The sequence below is a fragment of the Pelodiscus sinensis genome, chromosome 4 (assembly GCF_049634645.1).
Source record: "Pelodiscus sinensis isolate JC-2024 chromosome 4, ASM4963464v1, whole genome shotgun sequence".
NCBI classification, from domain to species: Eukaryota; Metazoa; Chordata; order Testudines; family Trionychidae; genus Pelodiscus; species Pelodiscus sinensis.
In genome coordinates this window covers 67,235,485-67,253,306 of record NC_134714.1, presented here as the reverse complement: position 1 = coordinate 67,253,306, position 17,822 = coordinate 67,235,485, and the positions used below count along the sequence as shown (strand labels likewise).

The following is a 17,822-nucleotide window of genomic DNA, read 5'->3' as shown; positions in this document are numbered from 1 at the left end:
CTTGTCACTAAGGGTATGTCTAGATTACATGCCGACAGAGGCATGTAAAATAGGCTACCTAACATAGTCAGTGAAGCCAGGATTTAAATATCCCCGGCTTCATTAAAATAAACACGGCCGCCACGCTGTGCCAGCTCAGCTGATCGTCGGCACAGCACGCAAATCAAGAGGCGGATCGGTCAACAAGGGAAGCCTTTGTCGACCGCTCCCTTATGCCTCATAGAATGAGGTTTATAGGAGCGGTCGACAAAGGCTTTCCTTGTCGACTGCTCCACCTCTTGACTCGCACGCTGTGCTGACGATCAGCTGAGCTGGCACAGAGCAGCGTCCATTTTTATTTTAATGAAGCTGGGGATATTTAAATCCCGGCTTCATTGACAATGTTGGGTAGCCTATTTTACATGCCTCTGTCGGCAGAGGCATGTAATCTAGACATACCCTAAAGGTATCAGGATAGTGGTGGACCCAGCAGAGCTCACACCATTGTCCCAGACTCCTACACGTCTGCTTTTAAAATGTATTAAGAGCTCGTACTGGATCCCCTGTTGCAGCTCTGCCTTTTAAATGTAGTAAGAGCCACCTGGCTCTTACTACATTTGAAAGGCAGAGGCGAAGCAGTCTGGGACCCAGTGCGAGCCTACTGACACTACTACAAATTGTATTGAGTACACGATTAGTCAGTTACCCACTTCTTAACATCCTTATTACTTATACCACTACTTCTGTATTTAATTCACTCCTTGAACTGCTTTTCTTAGCATCTGATTCTTATTGGGGTGTCTTGAGCTTGTGATATCAGAGCTATGGAACTCCCTTATGAGTACATAATTTTTATTAGCAGTGGCATTAATAGACTTGTAAGAGACAGAATTCCAACCAACCAGTTTTCAGGAGCTGAAAAACAAAGCAGACGCTGGGATGATGAATTCATAAAGGTTTTAAGTTGTAATGAACAGGAAAGCAGGCTCATCTCAGAACAGGGTCTGCCACAGGATATAGAGTAGACATGATCTAGATGGTGCTTGGTCCTACCGTGAGGGCAGGGGACTGAATCTGATAACCTCGCAAGGTGATTCTTCTCCCCTTGGTAATGCCAGTCACTGAGAAAAACATTAAAAGACACAAGTGTCACATTTTAGAAATAACTGTTTCAAGTGTTTTTAAAGCGGGTTTTCCCCCAAAATTGTATTATTTTCCTATACATTCTACTTTGCTTATTCTTTTTTTGGTTCAAATTAGGAGAACAAAGCATCTCACAACATTAAGAGAGCTGAGTAGATAAGATAAGAGCTATGCTCTTACTGGTTAGCATATCATTTCATGTCTCAGAGGGGTAGCCATGTTAGTCTATAACTTAAAAATAATGAACAGTCCTGTAGCAAATTAAAGATTAAAAAATATATCATGAGCGTTCGTGGATAAAACCCACTTCATCAGATGAGTTGGAGTGGAAATTACAGAATCCAGGATATATATATATAACAGCAAAAGCAGTTATCTGTCAATTGTAGGACCAGTATTAATTATGCTAATAGAGTCAGACTAGATGTATCCCTCTGATGGGGCGAGACGGCCCTGCACTAGCGCCCCGGGCGGCGCAGACGCGAGGCCAGGACCTCGGCCGGTGGTGTGCAGACGGGGGAGGGAGGCCTGCACTGGATAGTGCAGCGCCTGCTGAGTTCGGGAAGAGAGGGGGTGGAGCAGGCATGAGGGAACATCCTGATGCCACTGCAAGGGGAGGGGCCCAGAAGGAGCAGGCCTTTCAAAAGGCCGGCGACAGGACACCGAAGGGGGCTGGTGGAGAACGAGAGGAGAGGGTCTCTCAAGAGGCCGCGGCCAGGACCTTGGAGGAGGCCTCGAGATGTGGGGTGTGCCTTCAGGAAGCAGGTGTCGGACGCTGGACCAAGGGAGGGTGAGTTTGCCCCTGCTGGATCGGGGGAGGATGAGTTTGACCCAACCCACCAGGAGGTGTCAAAGGGGAGGAGTTCGCCGTAGAACACTAAAAAGGGGGGGGAGTAGGAGGAAAGGAAGTAGCCCAGGATGGGCGTAGGAGTACAAGCCCATGGGCTGGCGAGTTGAGGGCCACAGCCCCACCAGCCGTGACAGAGACAGCGAGTCTCTGTGTCCTTAGGGTCCTGGGCTGAGGCTTGGAGAGCGGGGGGTGGGCCCGAGCCTTCCTTTCCCACGTGAACCCCACCCCCCATTAGGTCCGTATCATGGTGCCAGTGGAACGTGAGGGAAGGAAGTCCGGAGCGCTGAGGAGCCCGTACGGGGGCCCCTCCCCCACAGGTCAGCCAACGGTCAGGGCAGGGTGTGTCCTATACCTGTCCCTTATGAACGGCTGAAGTTCTTTTAAATTGTGCTTGGTTCTGTTACAGCAACTGAAGGAGTCAGGTTAAAGCTTAAACAGTTACAGGTTTATTAAAGAAGCTTATAAATCATTTGGTTACAATGGCTATTGCTCTATTTCTTAAATGCTAGCAAATATATAGAGAGAGATCTTAAAAATGGTTACAGGAAAAAGGTAAAGATAGAAAATAGAAATAATGGTACCAAGTGACAGCTTAATCTTTAAAGAGCTCTAACACTATGTGTCTGTGTGTGTACACACACACACACACACACACACACACACTTAAGCAAAGGACCACATCCAGGTACAATTTTTACCCCTTTCTGTGCCTCTCGACTCCAGCGTGTCAGGCCAGGGCCGGTTTCTCAATTCCTAGGAAAGACAAATACGAGGTGGGCGTCCTCTTGGAACCTCAGGAGATCAAACACCTAACCCAACCAGCAGATAGATTGGTAGATTGACACTCAGAGTAAATATGCTGCTGGACCCATCTTTATACCCCTGGGGGCCCGTATCCTCTCTTTTATCTAAGAGGCCAAATTGTACTGGTCCGTTTTGTGGCGCCAGTTCTTACAAGAAAGTTTCAAGTTAATTTACACTTGCAAGAGAGATAACTAAATTGTGTGTACTAGACATTTTTTTTACTGGGCGAGAGATTCCTCCCCCCCGTGGACGGCTGTGTGTTCGTATCAATACGGGTTAAGTCAAGGGCACTCCTTGGCAGCCTCTTGGTCAGCAATTGGCATATCTCTGTTTACAGCCATTCACGGTCACACAGCCTGGGCCTTCTGCTCTGTGTGCCCTGTATGCTCCAGACAAGCAAAAATGGATGTTACAGGGGGGTTCTTGTCTGGCTACACATAAGAACATAGAACATAAGAACGGCCGTACTGGGTCAGACCAAAGGTCCATCTAGCCCAGTATCCTGTCTACCGACAGTGGCCAGCACCAGGTGCACAGAGAGGGTGGACCGAAGACAATGATCAAGCGATTTGTCTCCTGCCATCCCTCTCCAGCCTCTGACAAACAGAGGCCAAGGACACCATTTTATCCCCTAGCTAATAGCCTTTTATGGACCTAACCTCCATGAAATTATCTAGCTTCTCCTTAAACTCTGTTATAGTCCTAGCCTTCACAGCCTCCTCTGGCAAGGAGTTCCACAGGTTGACTACACACTGTGTGAAGAAGAACTTTCTTTTATTAGTTTTAAACCTGCTCCCCATTAATTTCATTTGGTGTCCTCTAATTCTTCTATTTAGGGAACTAATAAATAACTTTTCTTTATCAGCCCTCTCCACACCACTCATGATTTTATAGACCTCTATCATATCCCCCCTCAGTCTCCTCTTTTCTAAACTGAAAAGTCCCAGTCGCTTTAACCTCTCCTCATATGGGACCCGTTCCAAACCCCTAATAATTTTAGTTGCCCTTTTCTGAACCCTTTCCAAGGCCAAAATATCTTTTTTGAGGTGAGACCACATCTGTACACAGTATTCAAGATGTGGGCATACCATAGTTTTATACAGGGGCAATAAGATATTCTGGGTCTTATTTTATATCCCTTTCCTAATAATTCCTAGCATCCTATTTGCCTTTTTGACTGCTGCTGCACACTGCGTGGAAGTTTTCAGAGAACTGACTAGGATAACTCCAAGATCTCTTTCCTGATTTGTCGTAGCCAAATTAGCCCCCATCATACTGTACGTATAGTTGGGGTTATTTTTCCCGATGTGCATTACTTTACACTTATCCACATTAAATTTCATTTGCCATTTTGTTGCCCAATCACTCAGTTTGGTGAGATCTTCTTGGAGTCCCTCACAGTCTGCTTCTGTCTTGTCTATCCTAAACAGTTTTGTATCATCTGCAAACTTTACTACCTCACTGCTTACCCCTTTCTCCAGCTCATTTATGAATAAGTTGAAAAGGATTGGTCCCAGGACTGACCCTTGGGGTACACCACTAGTTACCCCTCCCCAATCTGAAAATTTACCATTTATTCCTACCCTTTGTTTCCTGTCTTTTAGCCAGTTCTCAATCCAAGAAAGGACCTTCCCTCTTATCCCATGGCCATGTAATTTACACAAGAGCCTTTGGTGAGGGACCTTGTCAAAGGCTTTCTGAAAATTCAAGAATACTATATCTACTGGATCCCCCTTGTCCGTATGTTTGTTAACCCCTTCAAAGAACTCTAACAGATTAGTAAGACAGGATTTGCCTTTACAGAAACCATGTTGACTTTTGTCCAACAAATTATGTTCTTCTACATGCTTCATAATTTTATTCTTTACTATTTGTTTCGACTAATTTGCCCGATACTGAAGTTAGACTTACCGGTCTGTAATTGCTAGGATCGCCTCTACAGCCCTTTTTAAATATTGGTGTCACGTTGGCTACCTTCCAGTCATTAGGTACGGAAGCTGATTTAAAGGATAGGTTACAAACCACAGATAATAGCTCAGCAATTTCCCATTTGAGTTCTTTTAGAACCCTTGGATGAATGCCATCTGGTCCCGGAGATTTGTTAACATTAAGTTTTTCTATTTGTTCGAAAACCTCCTCTAATGACACTTCAATCCGGGACAGTTCCTCAGATTCACCACCCACAAAAGACGGTGCCGATTCAGGAATCTCCCCAACGTCCTCAGCCGTGAAGACTGAAGCAAAGAAATCATTTAGTTTCTCCGCAATGGCTTTATCATCCTTGATTGCTCCTTTTATAGCTCGATTATCTAGGGGACCCACAGTTTATTTAGCAGGCTTCCTGCTTCTAATGTACTTAAAAAACATTTTATTTCTTTTTGAGCTTTTGGCTAGCTGTTCCTCAAAATCTTTTTTTGCTTTTCTTATTACATTTTTACACTTGATTTGACAGTGTTTATGTTCTTTTCTATTTATCTATTTAGGGTGAGAACAAATAGAGGGTCAGGGGAGGACGTCGGGTAATTGACGGGGACCCTGCGATCCTCTAACAATCACAATTAATCGCTATAGATGTGTAAATGTGGACACAACCAGACTGATTCAATTACCATAATTAACACTGGTCCTACAATTGACAAATAATTGCTTTTGCTGTTATATATACTCTGGATTCTGTAATTTCCACTCCAACTCATCTGATGAAGTGGGTTTTACCCATGAAAAGCTCAAGATGTATTTATATTAGTCTCTAAGGTGCCCACAGGACTGCTAGTTATTTATATAATTTCATGTTCAAGGTATCTAAATTTTGCATCTCACGACAGCCCCGTGAGGGAGGCAAGTACTCTCTCTAAAGACAGGAAGTATGTCATGAAGGAACACAGTGACTGCCCAGACACATAAAGAAAGGGCTTGTCTGCACCTCAAGCTGGGGATGTAATTCTTAGCCTGTGGAGAAACACTGTGCTAGCTCAATGTGAGCTTAAAAACAGAGGACAGCCCCTCCCACTGCTCACATCATTGCACCTATGGTCTATTCTTAGTGTGCTAGCTCAATAACAGAGCACTAGAATGGCTTCTTGGGCTGGGAATTACATCCTCTGGTAGAAATGTTAAGACATATCCAAAATGTCAGAGCTGCAATTACAATCAGGGATTTCCTGAATCTAGTCCTATACCTATACTATCCCTCTTTCTGAGTTCTGGAGGTGGTGGAAGGAGGAAGGGTTAGTTTATAAATATAAAACACTTCATACTTTTTATCCATCAATCTCCAAGTGCATTATATCCACCAGCTGGAGCAAATGAAGAGTAGAGAAGTTCAACAACTGACTCCAAATCACACAGCAAGTCCCATAACCAGTGTTTCCTCACTACACACCTATGCCCTATTCATTGACCCCACTGCTCCACTTTGCTCTTTAATACATGAAGATATCCTACCTTCCTCCTCCTCTGCTATGACTCCCTACTCTGATCATCACAAAGCCTCCCTTTAACATCAGTAAATCAACAGAGCTCTCTCATTAGTCAGCTATGCCTCGCTTTTGGGAGAAAAAAGGAAAAAGCAGTACACTCTCTCACGCTGTCTGAACAAGAATAATAGAGGACTTAGACATGCACACACATACAATTAGTTTGAGTTGCTGATATACATTGTAGCATTATAAACACCAAGAAGTGTTGCTGGCACAAACCACAATGACACTAGTCTGAAGGCCACTGTTGCAGACATTTGTTATGGTCTATACTGTCTTTAATGACATTCAATCACATTTTTCATTCAATATTCAGGAAACATTCCATTTGTCAGACACAGAGATCCACTCTGTACCACAGAAAACCCCATTACCACAAAGTTCTGAAGCAATTCAGGGACAGCTTCAGCTCTTACCATTTAATTGCTTGGCCTGTACTGAAATGCAGCCATACTAATCTGCAGTTCACAGTTTAATTCAGAAGCACTTTGAATACCCTCGCCAAGCATCAAGAACTCCGACAGTTTTTCATTTCCACTATGTATGTTCTCAGCTCAGAAGAGCTCAGTGTCCAGGCTTTACGGATCAAAACTAGAGTCAGCACCACCAGCCAGGTCTTCATTGGGGAGAGGAAAAAAGCCAGAGTTCCATACGTCCGTTGCAGGAAATAGCAGGAATAGACCTGCCAGGCCAGAAGGAGCAGCATGGTTAGGTGGATTGGCAGAGTCAGGAAGTGCCTGACATGACGGATATGAGAGCAGAAGCTGTGCCCCTGGCATCGTAACAGCAGGCTCCAGCACAGGTAAGCCATCAAAGGCAAGTTAAAAAATACCATCTGAAAAGGCAAGAAAAAAGAAATTAGAATGTAGATGTGTCAATACGCTATACAGGCAGTCCCCGGGTTACGTACAAGATAGGGTTTGTAGGTTTGTTCTTAAGTTGAATTTGTATGTAAGTCGGAACTGACACATATTGTAGGGGAAACTCTAGCCAAACATTTTTTTTTAGTTTTGGATAGCATAGGGAAAAGTTAACTCCCCTCTAATGTTTGTTTTGCTGTCTGTTCCCCTGTTCAGAAGATTTCACATCTCTTTCTGTCCCTGTGACAATTGGATTTTGAATATTTTGGGTTGTCTTGGAAAGAAGGATTGGCGATAAACCTTCAGTGGAGACACCTTTTTCCCATGATAACTCTTACAGGAGTGAATTTCCCTTCCTAGGGGTAGATTTCCCTTCACTTCCTGTTGTCTCAAGGACAGGAAATGAGAATAAATCTTTCTAATGAGGATACAGACAGCAGTAAAACCTCAAGTGGCTCTAACCCCACACCAAACTAACCAAAACTAAAAAAAAAAAAAAAAAAATTTGCATGGAGTTCTACTTTAAATGCAACTTGGACAGATGTTTGTCTTAACATATTCTTTATTTTTAACTGTGCATATAAATGCTTAAATGTTTCAAATACTGTTACAGTGCAACCTTAAACAACAGTTACTGTGCAACCTTAAACAATCTTGGTAGAGGATGATGGATTTGTTGGAGAGGATGGGACTGGTATTAGAGAGTCAGAGTCAGATTCTGCTGCTGGCGTCAATTTCTTGAAGTAGGCATCAAGGGAGGTTTGTTTAGAGATTTTTTTTCTCTCATCATAAATAGCCCTGTAGCATCTCAGACCTTCGTTAACTGTGCGGTAAACTTTTTCGAACCTCTCTGTATCAGGATCTTGCTCCTCTAACTTTGCCATTCCTGCTTCAATAAGCTGAAAAGCATCAGCTAACTCTTTTGTAGAAAATTTTTTCAATTGTGGAGTTTCTAGGTCCTGGTTTTCTTCCCTAGATTCTATATGCTGCTCTAGTTCCATAAGGTCTTCATTGGTTAGTTCTTTGCCATGGGAGTCGAGTAACTCTATGATATTTTCAGTGATGTCCAACTGCAGTTCATTACCAATAGCAACCACAGCTTGCCTGGTTTCAGCGATTTCCTCATCTGTAAACCCCAGAAATTCTTCTGTGAATTGGGGGCACAATTTGTTCCAAACTCCTCTCATATTTGTCTCTTTCACTTCATCCCAAGCATCAGCAATATTGTTGATGGCATCATAAATGTTATAACTTTTCCAGAAATCCCTTAAGGTCATCTCATCCTTTTGGGTAGCCCTGACAGCTTGTGAGAATGTCCTCCTTAAATAATAGGCCTTAAAGGAGGCTATGACTCCCTGATCCATTGGCTGAATTAGTGATGTGGTGTTGGGGGGTAGAAATACCACCTTTACATTGGGGTGCATGTCATCTAAAGTGTTTGGATGTCCAGGGGCATTGTCAAGGAGAAGGAGAATTTTGAAAGGAATGTTTTTGCCCAAGCAATAACGTTCAACAGCAGGGACAAAATGGTTCGAAAACCATTCTTCAAACATAGCAAGTGTAATCCAAGCCTTTGAATTTGCCCTCCAAATAACAGGAAGAGATGCCTTAGTGACATTGCGTAGTGCCCTCGGATTTAGGGAGCGATGCACTAGCAAAGGTTTCAGCTTTAAATCCCCAGATGCATTACCCCCAAGTAATAAAGTCAGCCTGTCCTTTGATGCCTTATGTCCTGGTGCACTTTTTTCCTCTTTCGAAATGTATGTCCCTCTCAGGCATTTTTTTCCAAAACAAGCCAGTTTCATCTACATTAAAGATTTGTTCTGGCAAATAGCCTCCATCGTCAATATCATCTTCCAATATCTTGGGAAAAGAACTTGCAGCACTGACATCGGCACTCGCTGCTTCACCTTGAACTTTAATATTATGCAAATTTGCTCTTTTTTTAAAGCGATTGAACCAACCCTTACTTGCAACAAATTCTTCATTTAAATCACCTTCACTTGCTGTACGAGTAGCTTTTAAATCATTGAAAAGGTTTGGAGCCTTTTCCTGCACTAAAGAAAGACTGATAGGTAGATTACGCTGATTTTGGTCTTCTATCCAAATTGTCAGCAGCCTTTCCATCTCAATAATTAAACCACTGCGTTGCTTGGTAATAATCGTAGCATTCATTAGGGTATGGCCTTTCACATGCTCCATTACTCTATCTTTTAAAATTGTTGCGATTGTTGACTGACTGTCACCATATGCTCTGTCAATGGATGATGGTTTTTCACCTCTCTCTGATCTCTTTATTATTTCTACTTTTTCTTCCATGGTGATGGTTTTTCTTTTCTTTGCTGTCTCACCAGCACTTGCATCAGATTTGTGTTTTGGAGGCACTGTTGCAGGGTGCAAAAAACACTGTACAGTATGTACGCAGGTTCTGGTCAGCGGGACGCAGGCCTTTTAGCTATCTTCAGTGGGGTACACTGTTGTTACAGCCCCTTATCTCTCAGGAAGCTTTTTCAGCAGCCCACCTCTGCCCATCCAAATCGTCCACTGTGCTGCGTGGTGACAGGGAGGAAGAGCTGTCAGGACCACAGTTGGTCACCCACAGAGTCCCTGGAGCCCCCCCTCTGGCATTCGCTCAGCTCATTCTTGCTTCCTCCCCTCCTCTGCCTTGTCCAACCCTGAGCCCCCTGCCATGTCATTACTACACAGAGAACCCGGGGCTTGACTCTGTGCTGCCCAGGTCGCTCCCCGGCCCACGGCTGCCCTTGTGACTGATTGCTTGCACTCATCTGAGCCACCTCGCGTGTCCAGCCAGGCCCCACGTCCTCTAGGAGCTGGAGACGCAGCCACTGCAAACAGGATGCTGAAGGTGGGAAGCAGCAGGAGGTCTAGCCAGGAGCTACAGGGCGTCCTGGCACCTCGGTCCGGCCCTGGCCTTTGCCTGGGTCACAGAGCAGCAGCGAGGCCTTGTCCTCTCCTCCAGAACACCTGCGCAGGCATTCTCCCGTGGCTCCACCCTCTCCGCCCCAGCTGTCTCCACTCACCCTCTGTGTCCTCCTTCCAGCCTAGGGGGCTATATGAGAATGGTAAACTTTACTGTCTTCTCATTCCAGTTGAGATGCTAATCCTGCAACAAACTCAGGACTAAGGGAGTAACTCATCAAATACCAAACAGCTCTACACCATGCTTTGAGCTAATAGCTTTATTTCCACACACCACCCAGGGTTCTAGGAGGGTCCTTTTTTTGCTAACACAATGAGGCCACGCACTTTGTTTGTTTTGGTGGAGTCTGTTTGTTTTTGCTACATTCCCAGGGAGTCCGGCATATATAGAGGGGAGGAGGAGGAAGGTGGGAATAGGGGGCGGAGAGGCTGCTTTCGTCTGCTGATTCGGCAGCCTGTTGATGGGGGGCAGCCTGTTGCTGGGAGAAAGGGGGCAGCCTGTTGCTGGTGGGAGGGGCGTGCAGGCTGCGAGGCCGCAGCGGGCAGCGGGCGTGGGGAGGCACTTTTCCTCTGCCCGGCAGCTCTGCGGGACCCCTTTCCCTGCGGCCAGCTGCTGCTGCAGGCGGAGGCCAGTCGGAGCTGGTGGGCTGGAGGAGCTGGCCCGAGGAAGAGGAGGAGGTGGATCCTAGGATCCAGTTGAGCGAGCCCCGGGGATGCTGCTGTGCGCCGGGAGCCCGGCATATATAGAGGGGAGGAGAGGGAAAACGGGCTGAGGCCGGCCAGTGGCCGGCAGCCAGGGCGGGCAGGCTGCGAGACCGCGGCGGGCAGCGGATGTGGGAAGGCACTTTTCCTCCGCCCAGCAGCTCTGCGGGACCCCTTTCCCTGCGGCCAGCTGCTGCTGCAGGCGGAGGCGCCGGCCCGAGGAGGAGGAGGTGGATCCCAGGATCCAGGTGAGCAAGCCCCGGGGATGCTGCTGCGCATGTGCGGGAGTTGCCTCACCCCGTTCGTATCTAGGGATCCGACGTAAGTCGGATCCATGTAAGTCGGGGACTGCCTGTACTGAGCGAGTCAGACCACAGGAAGATACAGGAAGGAACAATAACTGTTCCAGAGATAGGTTTAGCAGCAGCTACGACATTCCAGAGAGAATAGTGTAATTCCTGGAGTTAAGAGTCATCCACAGATGTTGATGAATGAGAAAATTGAGAAGGCATTAAACTTAGGTTGGTGAAAGTGGAAGCTCATATCTATTTAACAGTGAAACCTACTGACCAATTTAAAGGATTTGCAATAAATCTTAACAACTCGGCCTTCCTTGGCTGGAGCATGGTGGCTCAAGTGTGAGGCAAGAGCAAAGTGGAACATCTATGGGAACCCTTTGCTTTAAACTGGTGTTCAAAAAAGTCAAAGGAAAATTAAACAGAGGAAAGAAAAAGAAAAGGGAAAGGGGAAGGAAGGGAGAGAGAGAGAAGCAACATTGCTTTTACTTTCTGTCTCCCCAACAAGGCTGAGAAGGAGCAGTGTGAATTGGCAACTGCTAACAGGAAACCTATGGCCAAGATTTATTGATGACATTTAAGAAGGAAAACAAAGAAGCATCAATAAGTCCAAACTTCATATGGGGAGTGAGCAAATATTGATAGAACTCCCTAATGAATATTCCCCTCTTTTAAAATTTGGAGTTTTCTCATTTCTAAACCCTGTTCTTTCCTCGACTTTATTTGGCATGGATGGTTTGGATGTATTACATGAGACGAAATGTCACTTCTAAAATAAAGTTCACCACCACTAAGGCATTGGCAGCTACTCTACCAGATGCCAGTTAAATTGCAATCTGTGCCACATCCACTTCCCCCAGAGACCGAAAAGTGTGCACACACCCCATGCACATTTTAGCTGAAAATTTTAATCTAGTATCTGTGATTCTTGTTGTCTAACTACACTTTGAAACAGAGCAACAGGTCCACTGGTCTTCAAAAATAGAACCAGAAGCCTGATGAAGCATTCTGTTTTCTTCTGTGGATGAAAGAGGACAAGGAAGAAGGGAAAAAAGGACTGTATATGAAGCAATGGCCAAAGACTAAAAATAGAATTTAAAATAGAATTTAAAATAAAAAAGGCAAATAAATTTGAATTTCTGTAAGCACACATGGGTAAGTGTTCTGTTGGATTTTATAAGGTAAATCCATTCATCTGCATACTATGCTGCCAAACAGATCTTTTCTACTATGTTTTTAGTCCCTAAGAAGTGATGTTGTCAGAGGAGGGAAGCTTTCAAATGCTCTTCTGGATCTTTTAATGGCTTGCTGTATTCTGTGTCATACATGAGTTTCAGCACTAACAAACACTCATAGAGATGTCTGAGTTTTAAGAGTCCTCTTTGGCATATACTTGAGGATAACGAGAGAGGGCAAAACTGGGTATTTAGCATGACAATATCTAGGACTCTAATACTGCAAAGGGGAAGGGAAGAAGGGAACCTGTGGAAAAAAAGCCTTCTACACATCTGACATCCAGGTTACAGTGCCATTTCTTCTGCAGTGTCTCAAATGGCCTCCATATTTGCCTGGCAGAAAACTTTGGGTTTAGTGCACTTCCTTAACCCTTTGACTCCATGACTACAGATTTCCTGAGAGCTATCACACTGTCAATAAAAATATGCCCTAAAACACTTATGCTGAATTGGCTATACAGACAAAAAGCAGAAACTACTAAATTTATTCCATGTAATGTACCAAATTCCATTTAAACTATGGTCTCAGTTTGAAAGATCAGAGTCTTGATCACCATACCATCACTTCTCCCATTTGCCACAACCCTCCTTCTCCACTCTTTCAAAAATTCAGTAAGCTTGAAAAAAATCCCACAACTAAACAGCTTGATAATTTTCATATGTAAATTCATACCTGTAAAATTCCAATCATGAATGTCAAGTTGCCTTGCAGGAAATGGCCACCAACAATTAACCCAAAGGAAAAACAGGTGCCCACCTGGCCATCTATCACCTCACCAATAAACCAGGGTCCTGTAAGGGAGGAACAAATTCAACAGCAATAATAAATACAATATAAAGGTGATTTACTCCACCAGCCCAAAGCATGAACTAGCATTAGGAAAACTATTTGTTCATCTACTGATCACTTTAGAATAAACACCATATATTGAGCCTGATAAACAGTCCTGAGTCAAATTAATAAAGCATAGTGCATTATCAACTGATCCCACCCTAACACCCTGAAATGAAAATATTTTTATATAAATCTAATCTCTCACAATTCTGATACCACAGAGAATATTTTGCTGCAGGCAGAAATGGTATATCCATGGAAACTATCCTTCTGAAACAAATACTTTTCACTAGTGCACTGTATTTATGCATTAGTCTTTCACGCCTTGATTTAAATCTGGCTTGGGTTACAAATGAAAGTGAGCTTGGAGCACTCAGTTTTAGTATAATAATTTTGGTATCATTTTCTAAGGGAAACACCTGATCATGTGAAAGATAAACATGCCACAGTCACACTTTGCCAAGCTAGAGCCAGATCTCAGTCTTTTATTTTAAAAGAATAAGTGAACAAAGTGAATTTGTTCTAAATGTTCAAGAATAATTTTAGAATACAAAGACACTACATTCGAAATTTGGAATACTTCAATAAACCTTTGGTTTTATAGTACAATTTTTTTTTAAATTTACAACAACTTTGTAACCCAACTTTTTTATTTTACATTACCATGGTATCCAACCAGTTCTGAAGCAGTAGCTACTATCCTGGCTACTGCTATAGCGAACTAGCCACACTCAACCAGCCGAACAGCTATATTGTTCAAGCCAAATAGCTACATTCAACTGGCCAAACAGCCACATGTGGCTAGCGGCTAGGCGTGTTGGACACCATGGAATAGTGTTTTCATTGAGAAACCTCTGAGCAGTCTTGCACATTTTAAAACATATAATTTACATCCTCGGCTACTTACCCAGAGCTGTATACAAACTCAATATCAAAAGAGAGTAATAGAAGATATTTGTTTTGCTCAAGACATGAAGTGAAAAAGAGGTCAACATTACTAATCCTGGAGGTCCTGAATGAAGGAAACAGTTCAGAAAAATTATTAATTTAGAGCATAAAGGATACATATAAAAATGTGCCTGTTTTTAAAAACCTAGATACTACTGTTTATATAAAATATATAAAATAAGAAAAATAAATTAACAGAATATTTAGTAAATTTGGAACACCAACACAAGAGAGTAAATGGGCAGCTTCTACAAGAACATAAGAATGACTATAGTGGGTTAGACCAATGGTTCAACTAGCCCAGTATCCTGTCTTTGGACAGTGGTCAATGCAAGATACTTCAGAAGGAATGAACAGAACTGACAATTATGAGTGATTTATATCATGTAATCCAGTCCCAACTTCTAGCAGTTGGAGGTTTAGGGACACCCAGAACATGTGATTATTGCCCTGACCATCCTGGCTAATAGCTATTGGTAGCCCTATTCTCCATGAATTTATCCAATTATTTTTAATACAGTTACATTTTTGGCCTTCACAATATCCTCTGGCAATGAGTTGCATATACACTGTGTGAAGAAACGACGAGGAGTCCTGTGGCACCTTATAGACTAACTGAAGTGTAGGAGCATAAGCTTTCGTGGGCAAAGACCCACTTCGTCAGATGCATGTGGCTACCCCTCTGTGTGAAGAAACACTTTCTTTTGCTTATTTTAAACCTGCTGCCTATTAATATAATCCAGTAACTCCTAGTTCTTTGTTATGTGAAGGGGTAAATAACATTTCCCTGAAATACACAGAAAAATAAGTTCAGTGCAATGAAAAATATGGAAAAATATGGAAAAAGTTGATTATCACCAACACAAAAGGCAAGCAAGCTGGGTCAATAAAAGATACAAGCCCAAAGAGGTGGATCATTATGGACTAACTTGAGTTAGGTTAAAAATCATAATATATTTTCAATTAATTCTAGTCCACACTTAATAGGATCAGGTGGCAATCTCCAAGAATAGTATTTAAGAAAATGGTCTCTGAGAATTTAGACACAGCAGCCTATGCAAAGGTGTTAATTCTGTAATGCAACAAATATGTATAGACTGAGCTCCAGAGAACTTTTTGCAAGTCTCATCTATGGCAGTAGGATTGACTTTCTGAAATCAGCAGTGCCCGCATTTATTATTTGTAGAGAACTGGTTGGTGGGTCTTGTTCTCAGCTGATACATTTAATTAAAACATCTAACAATACATTACTTTCCTACAAAAGCAGTTACTACAAGAATGTTACATGATCAGATACAAAAAAGGACTTAGTCAAAACAATCTCTTTAAGCTTCATTTAGATCACATCACAATAAAGGATAAAAACTTTAACAGATTAACTATATCAAATATCATAGCACAAATCTACCACTACACATAAAATAGTAAATTACAATGAGAGAATAGATGTTCACAACACTACTCCTATGAAAAGAAAACCTGTTCATGCTGTATATCTAAATCAGCAAGAAGTACTATTTGCAACGGGAAAGTTTTTTTCAACTGACAGTAATGACAAACCATTGTATGGACAACTGCTGTTACACAAGCACACTTGTACTGCATTACTATGAAAGAGTTGAGAACAGAGGTGGGGAATCTTTTTTGAGTCAAGGTCCAGTGACCCACAGAAAAATCAGTCGGGGGGCTGCACGCAAGTGGGAAGCAAAGAACCCCTCCCCCCAACGAAAGTAAAAACAAACAAACAAACAAAAACCCGAACAACCAAACTCTCACTGACTTGGCCCCCAATTGAGAAAGTGAAAGAGACTCCCCACATTCCTTTTGCACACCAGATTTTGTGTTCTACAGCTCTGCGGAGTGGTGGTGGTGGTGGTAAGGGGGGGGGGACCTGAAGCACCAGCACAGGCTCCCAGTGCTGGGGGAGGGGGAGAAGTACTGAGCCTTGGGGGCCAGATCTAGGCAAGCCAGGGGCATCTGGCCTGAGCCTTAGGTTCCCTATACTGGTTTAGAACATCACTTTTTCTATAAATAGGATTTTCCATTACATAAATTGAAATTAAGGGCTTGATCAACAGGAGTTTTGTCCAAGCAAAGAATATAAGGTGAAGTCCTAAACAGACTAGATCATATTTTCTTTGATGGATCAGAGGTTCTCTGAGCCCTCTTGAAAACAAAATAGCAGCTTGAATGGATCAAGTTAAACAGAGGTGCTACTTGCAAAGCTAGCACAGTAAACAACAGTGTAATTATTATTTGTTTTTTGCTGTCTTTATGGCACAGGATAAAATAGTGAATAGAGGGTGGAAAAAAATCGAAATCATCTTTAAAAATTCAGACAAAACACTGACTCTTACCTTTGAGTGTTGGCTTTCTAAGATACCTGAAAATAAGAAGCAAGGCGACCTGAACCAGAACAATCAGCCCAAAGAGTACTCGAGCCTGAAAAAAAATTGTTTTCAATAAATCAAAACTTTCAAATGGTAGCCAACTTCTAAGTACTGCTGCGTGAAAGCCAACACAATAAGAAAAAAATGGATTAATTAAAACAGGTATTCTGAGATTTGTGGTGCCATTCATGTTTAAAAGTAATGAGACTTCAGAAACAGAAACTTGAGAAAAATCAGTAAATTCATAAGAACATAAGAATGTCCATACTGGGTCAGACCAAAGGTCCACGTAGTAATCATCATGTAATATCCTCTCCTGTCACCCATGTCTAGACAAACAGAGGCTATGGACACCATCCCTACCCATCCTGTCTAATAGCCTTTGATGGACTTAGCCTCCATGAATCTAGCTTTTTTTTTTTTAACCCTGTTAAGTCCTAAAATTCAGTTTAGTTCTGGTTTCTATGAGAATACTTTCATAGTGAAACAACACTAACTGTTGTAATACATTTATAATAATTTATAAATTAGTACAACAGTTGTAAGAATTACCAGTAATTACTTTCCGCATCAAAGCAAATTCGAAGATTAATTTTGCAATCTGTTTTATTAGGTTTTCAAACTATTGGGAGCACATGCTCACATCTGCCTTGCTTTCAGTCAGAGGGATATCACCAATAAACACAAAAATAAAAATATATTTCACATAGGAAGACATGTATCACCATATACATTTTCAAATTGCTGTGCTGAGTAAAACTACAGTTTTAAGTGTTTACGGTGAATATCAGAGTTACAAATTTAGAGAAATAACATTAGAGTTTTGAAAAAGTCACAGTGCAACCTAAAGCTTCCTTTTTATCACTCTATTGATACACATTAATCCTGAGATTCCATCTCCTGTTTATTCTAGTACTGGTCCTTTGTAATCATGCATCTGTTTAAATCAGTGGTATTTTCTATTTTAACGGGGCAATGATTTCACTGTTGGTCTTTGTCTGCTAATGTCATACTTGGCTCTAGCAAAGCCAATGTACCAGTCCTTCCTAAAATCCTGCTAGTGCACCTCTGTAGTAATCCATTTTGACTACCGTTCTTTAAATCTGGTATGGGCTTCACTTTTCTGCAAGCCAAATTTGGCAGCCTTATATTTGCGCAACATCTCTGACAAAAAACATAGCTAATGCATGCACAAAACATGCATGTGTGAAAAATGAACAGCTGTGGATGCAAATGTGAGGGTATGTCTAAACTGCAGCGTTATTTTGAAATATCTAATTTCGAAATAGTTATTTTAAAATATCTTATTCGAAATAACGCATCTACACACAAAATGCATTTCAAAATAGCATTTTGCTATT

The 17,822-nt window shown here is 42.4% G+C and overlaps 1 protein-coding gene across 9 annotated transcripts in view; it reads right to left on the bottom strand.

The window, feature by feature from the left end:
- Nucleotides 1-442: 442 nt before the first annotated feature.
- The window catches only part of TMEM62 (transmembrane protein 62), a 71,122-nt gene continuing 53,742 nt past the window's right edge, over nt 443-17,822 (bottom strand). For 6 of the 9 annotated variants that reach the window (XM_075927251.1, XM_075927253.1, XM_075927252.1 and 3 more), the window contains 4 exons: nt 16,429-16,513; nt 14,031-14,135; nt 12,962-13,080; nt 1,138-7,090 (listed from right to left, as the gene is read on the bottom strand). In XM_075927251.1, coding sequence (XP_075783366.1) covers nt 6,764-7,090; nt 12,962-13,080; nt 14,031-14,135; nt 16,429-16,513 — 636 coding nt within the window. In that variant the 3' untranslated portion in view covers nt 1,138-6,763. Of the gene's footprint in view, nt 1,101-1,137; nt 7,091-12,961; nt 13,081-14,030; nt 14,136-16,428; nt 16,514-17,822 lie in introns of those variants that run through there. The other 3 variants (XM_006128616.4, XM_075927250.1, XR_012903456.1) reach the window with 2 other exon arrangements.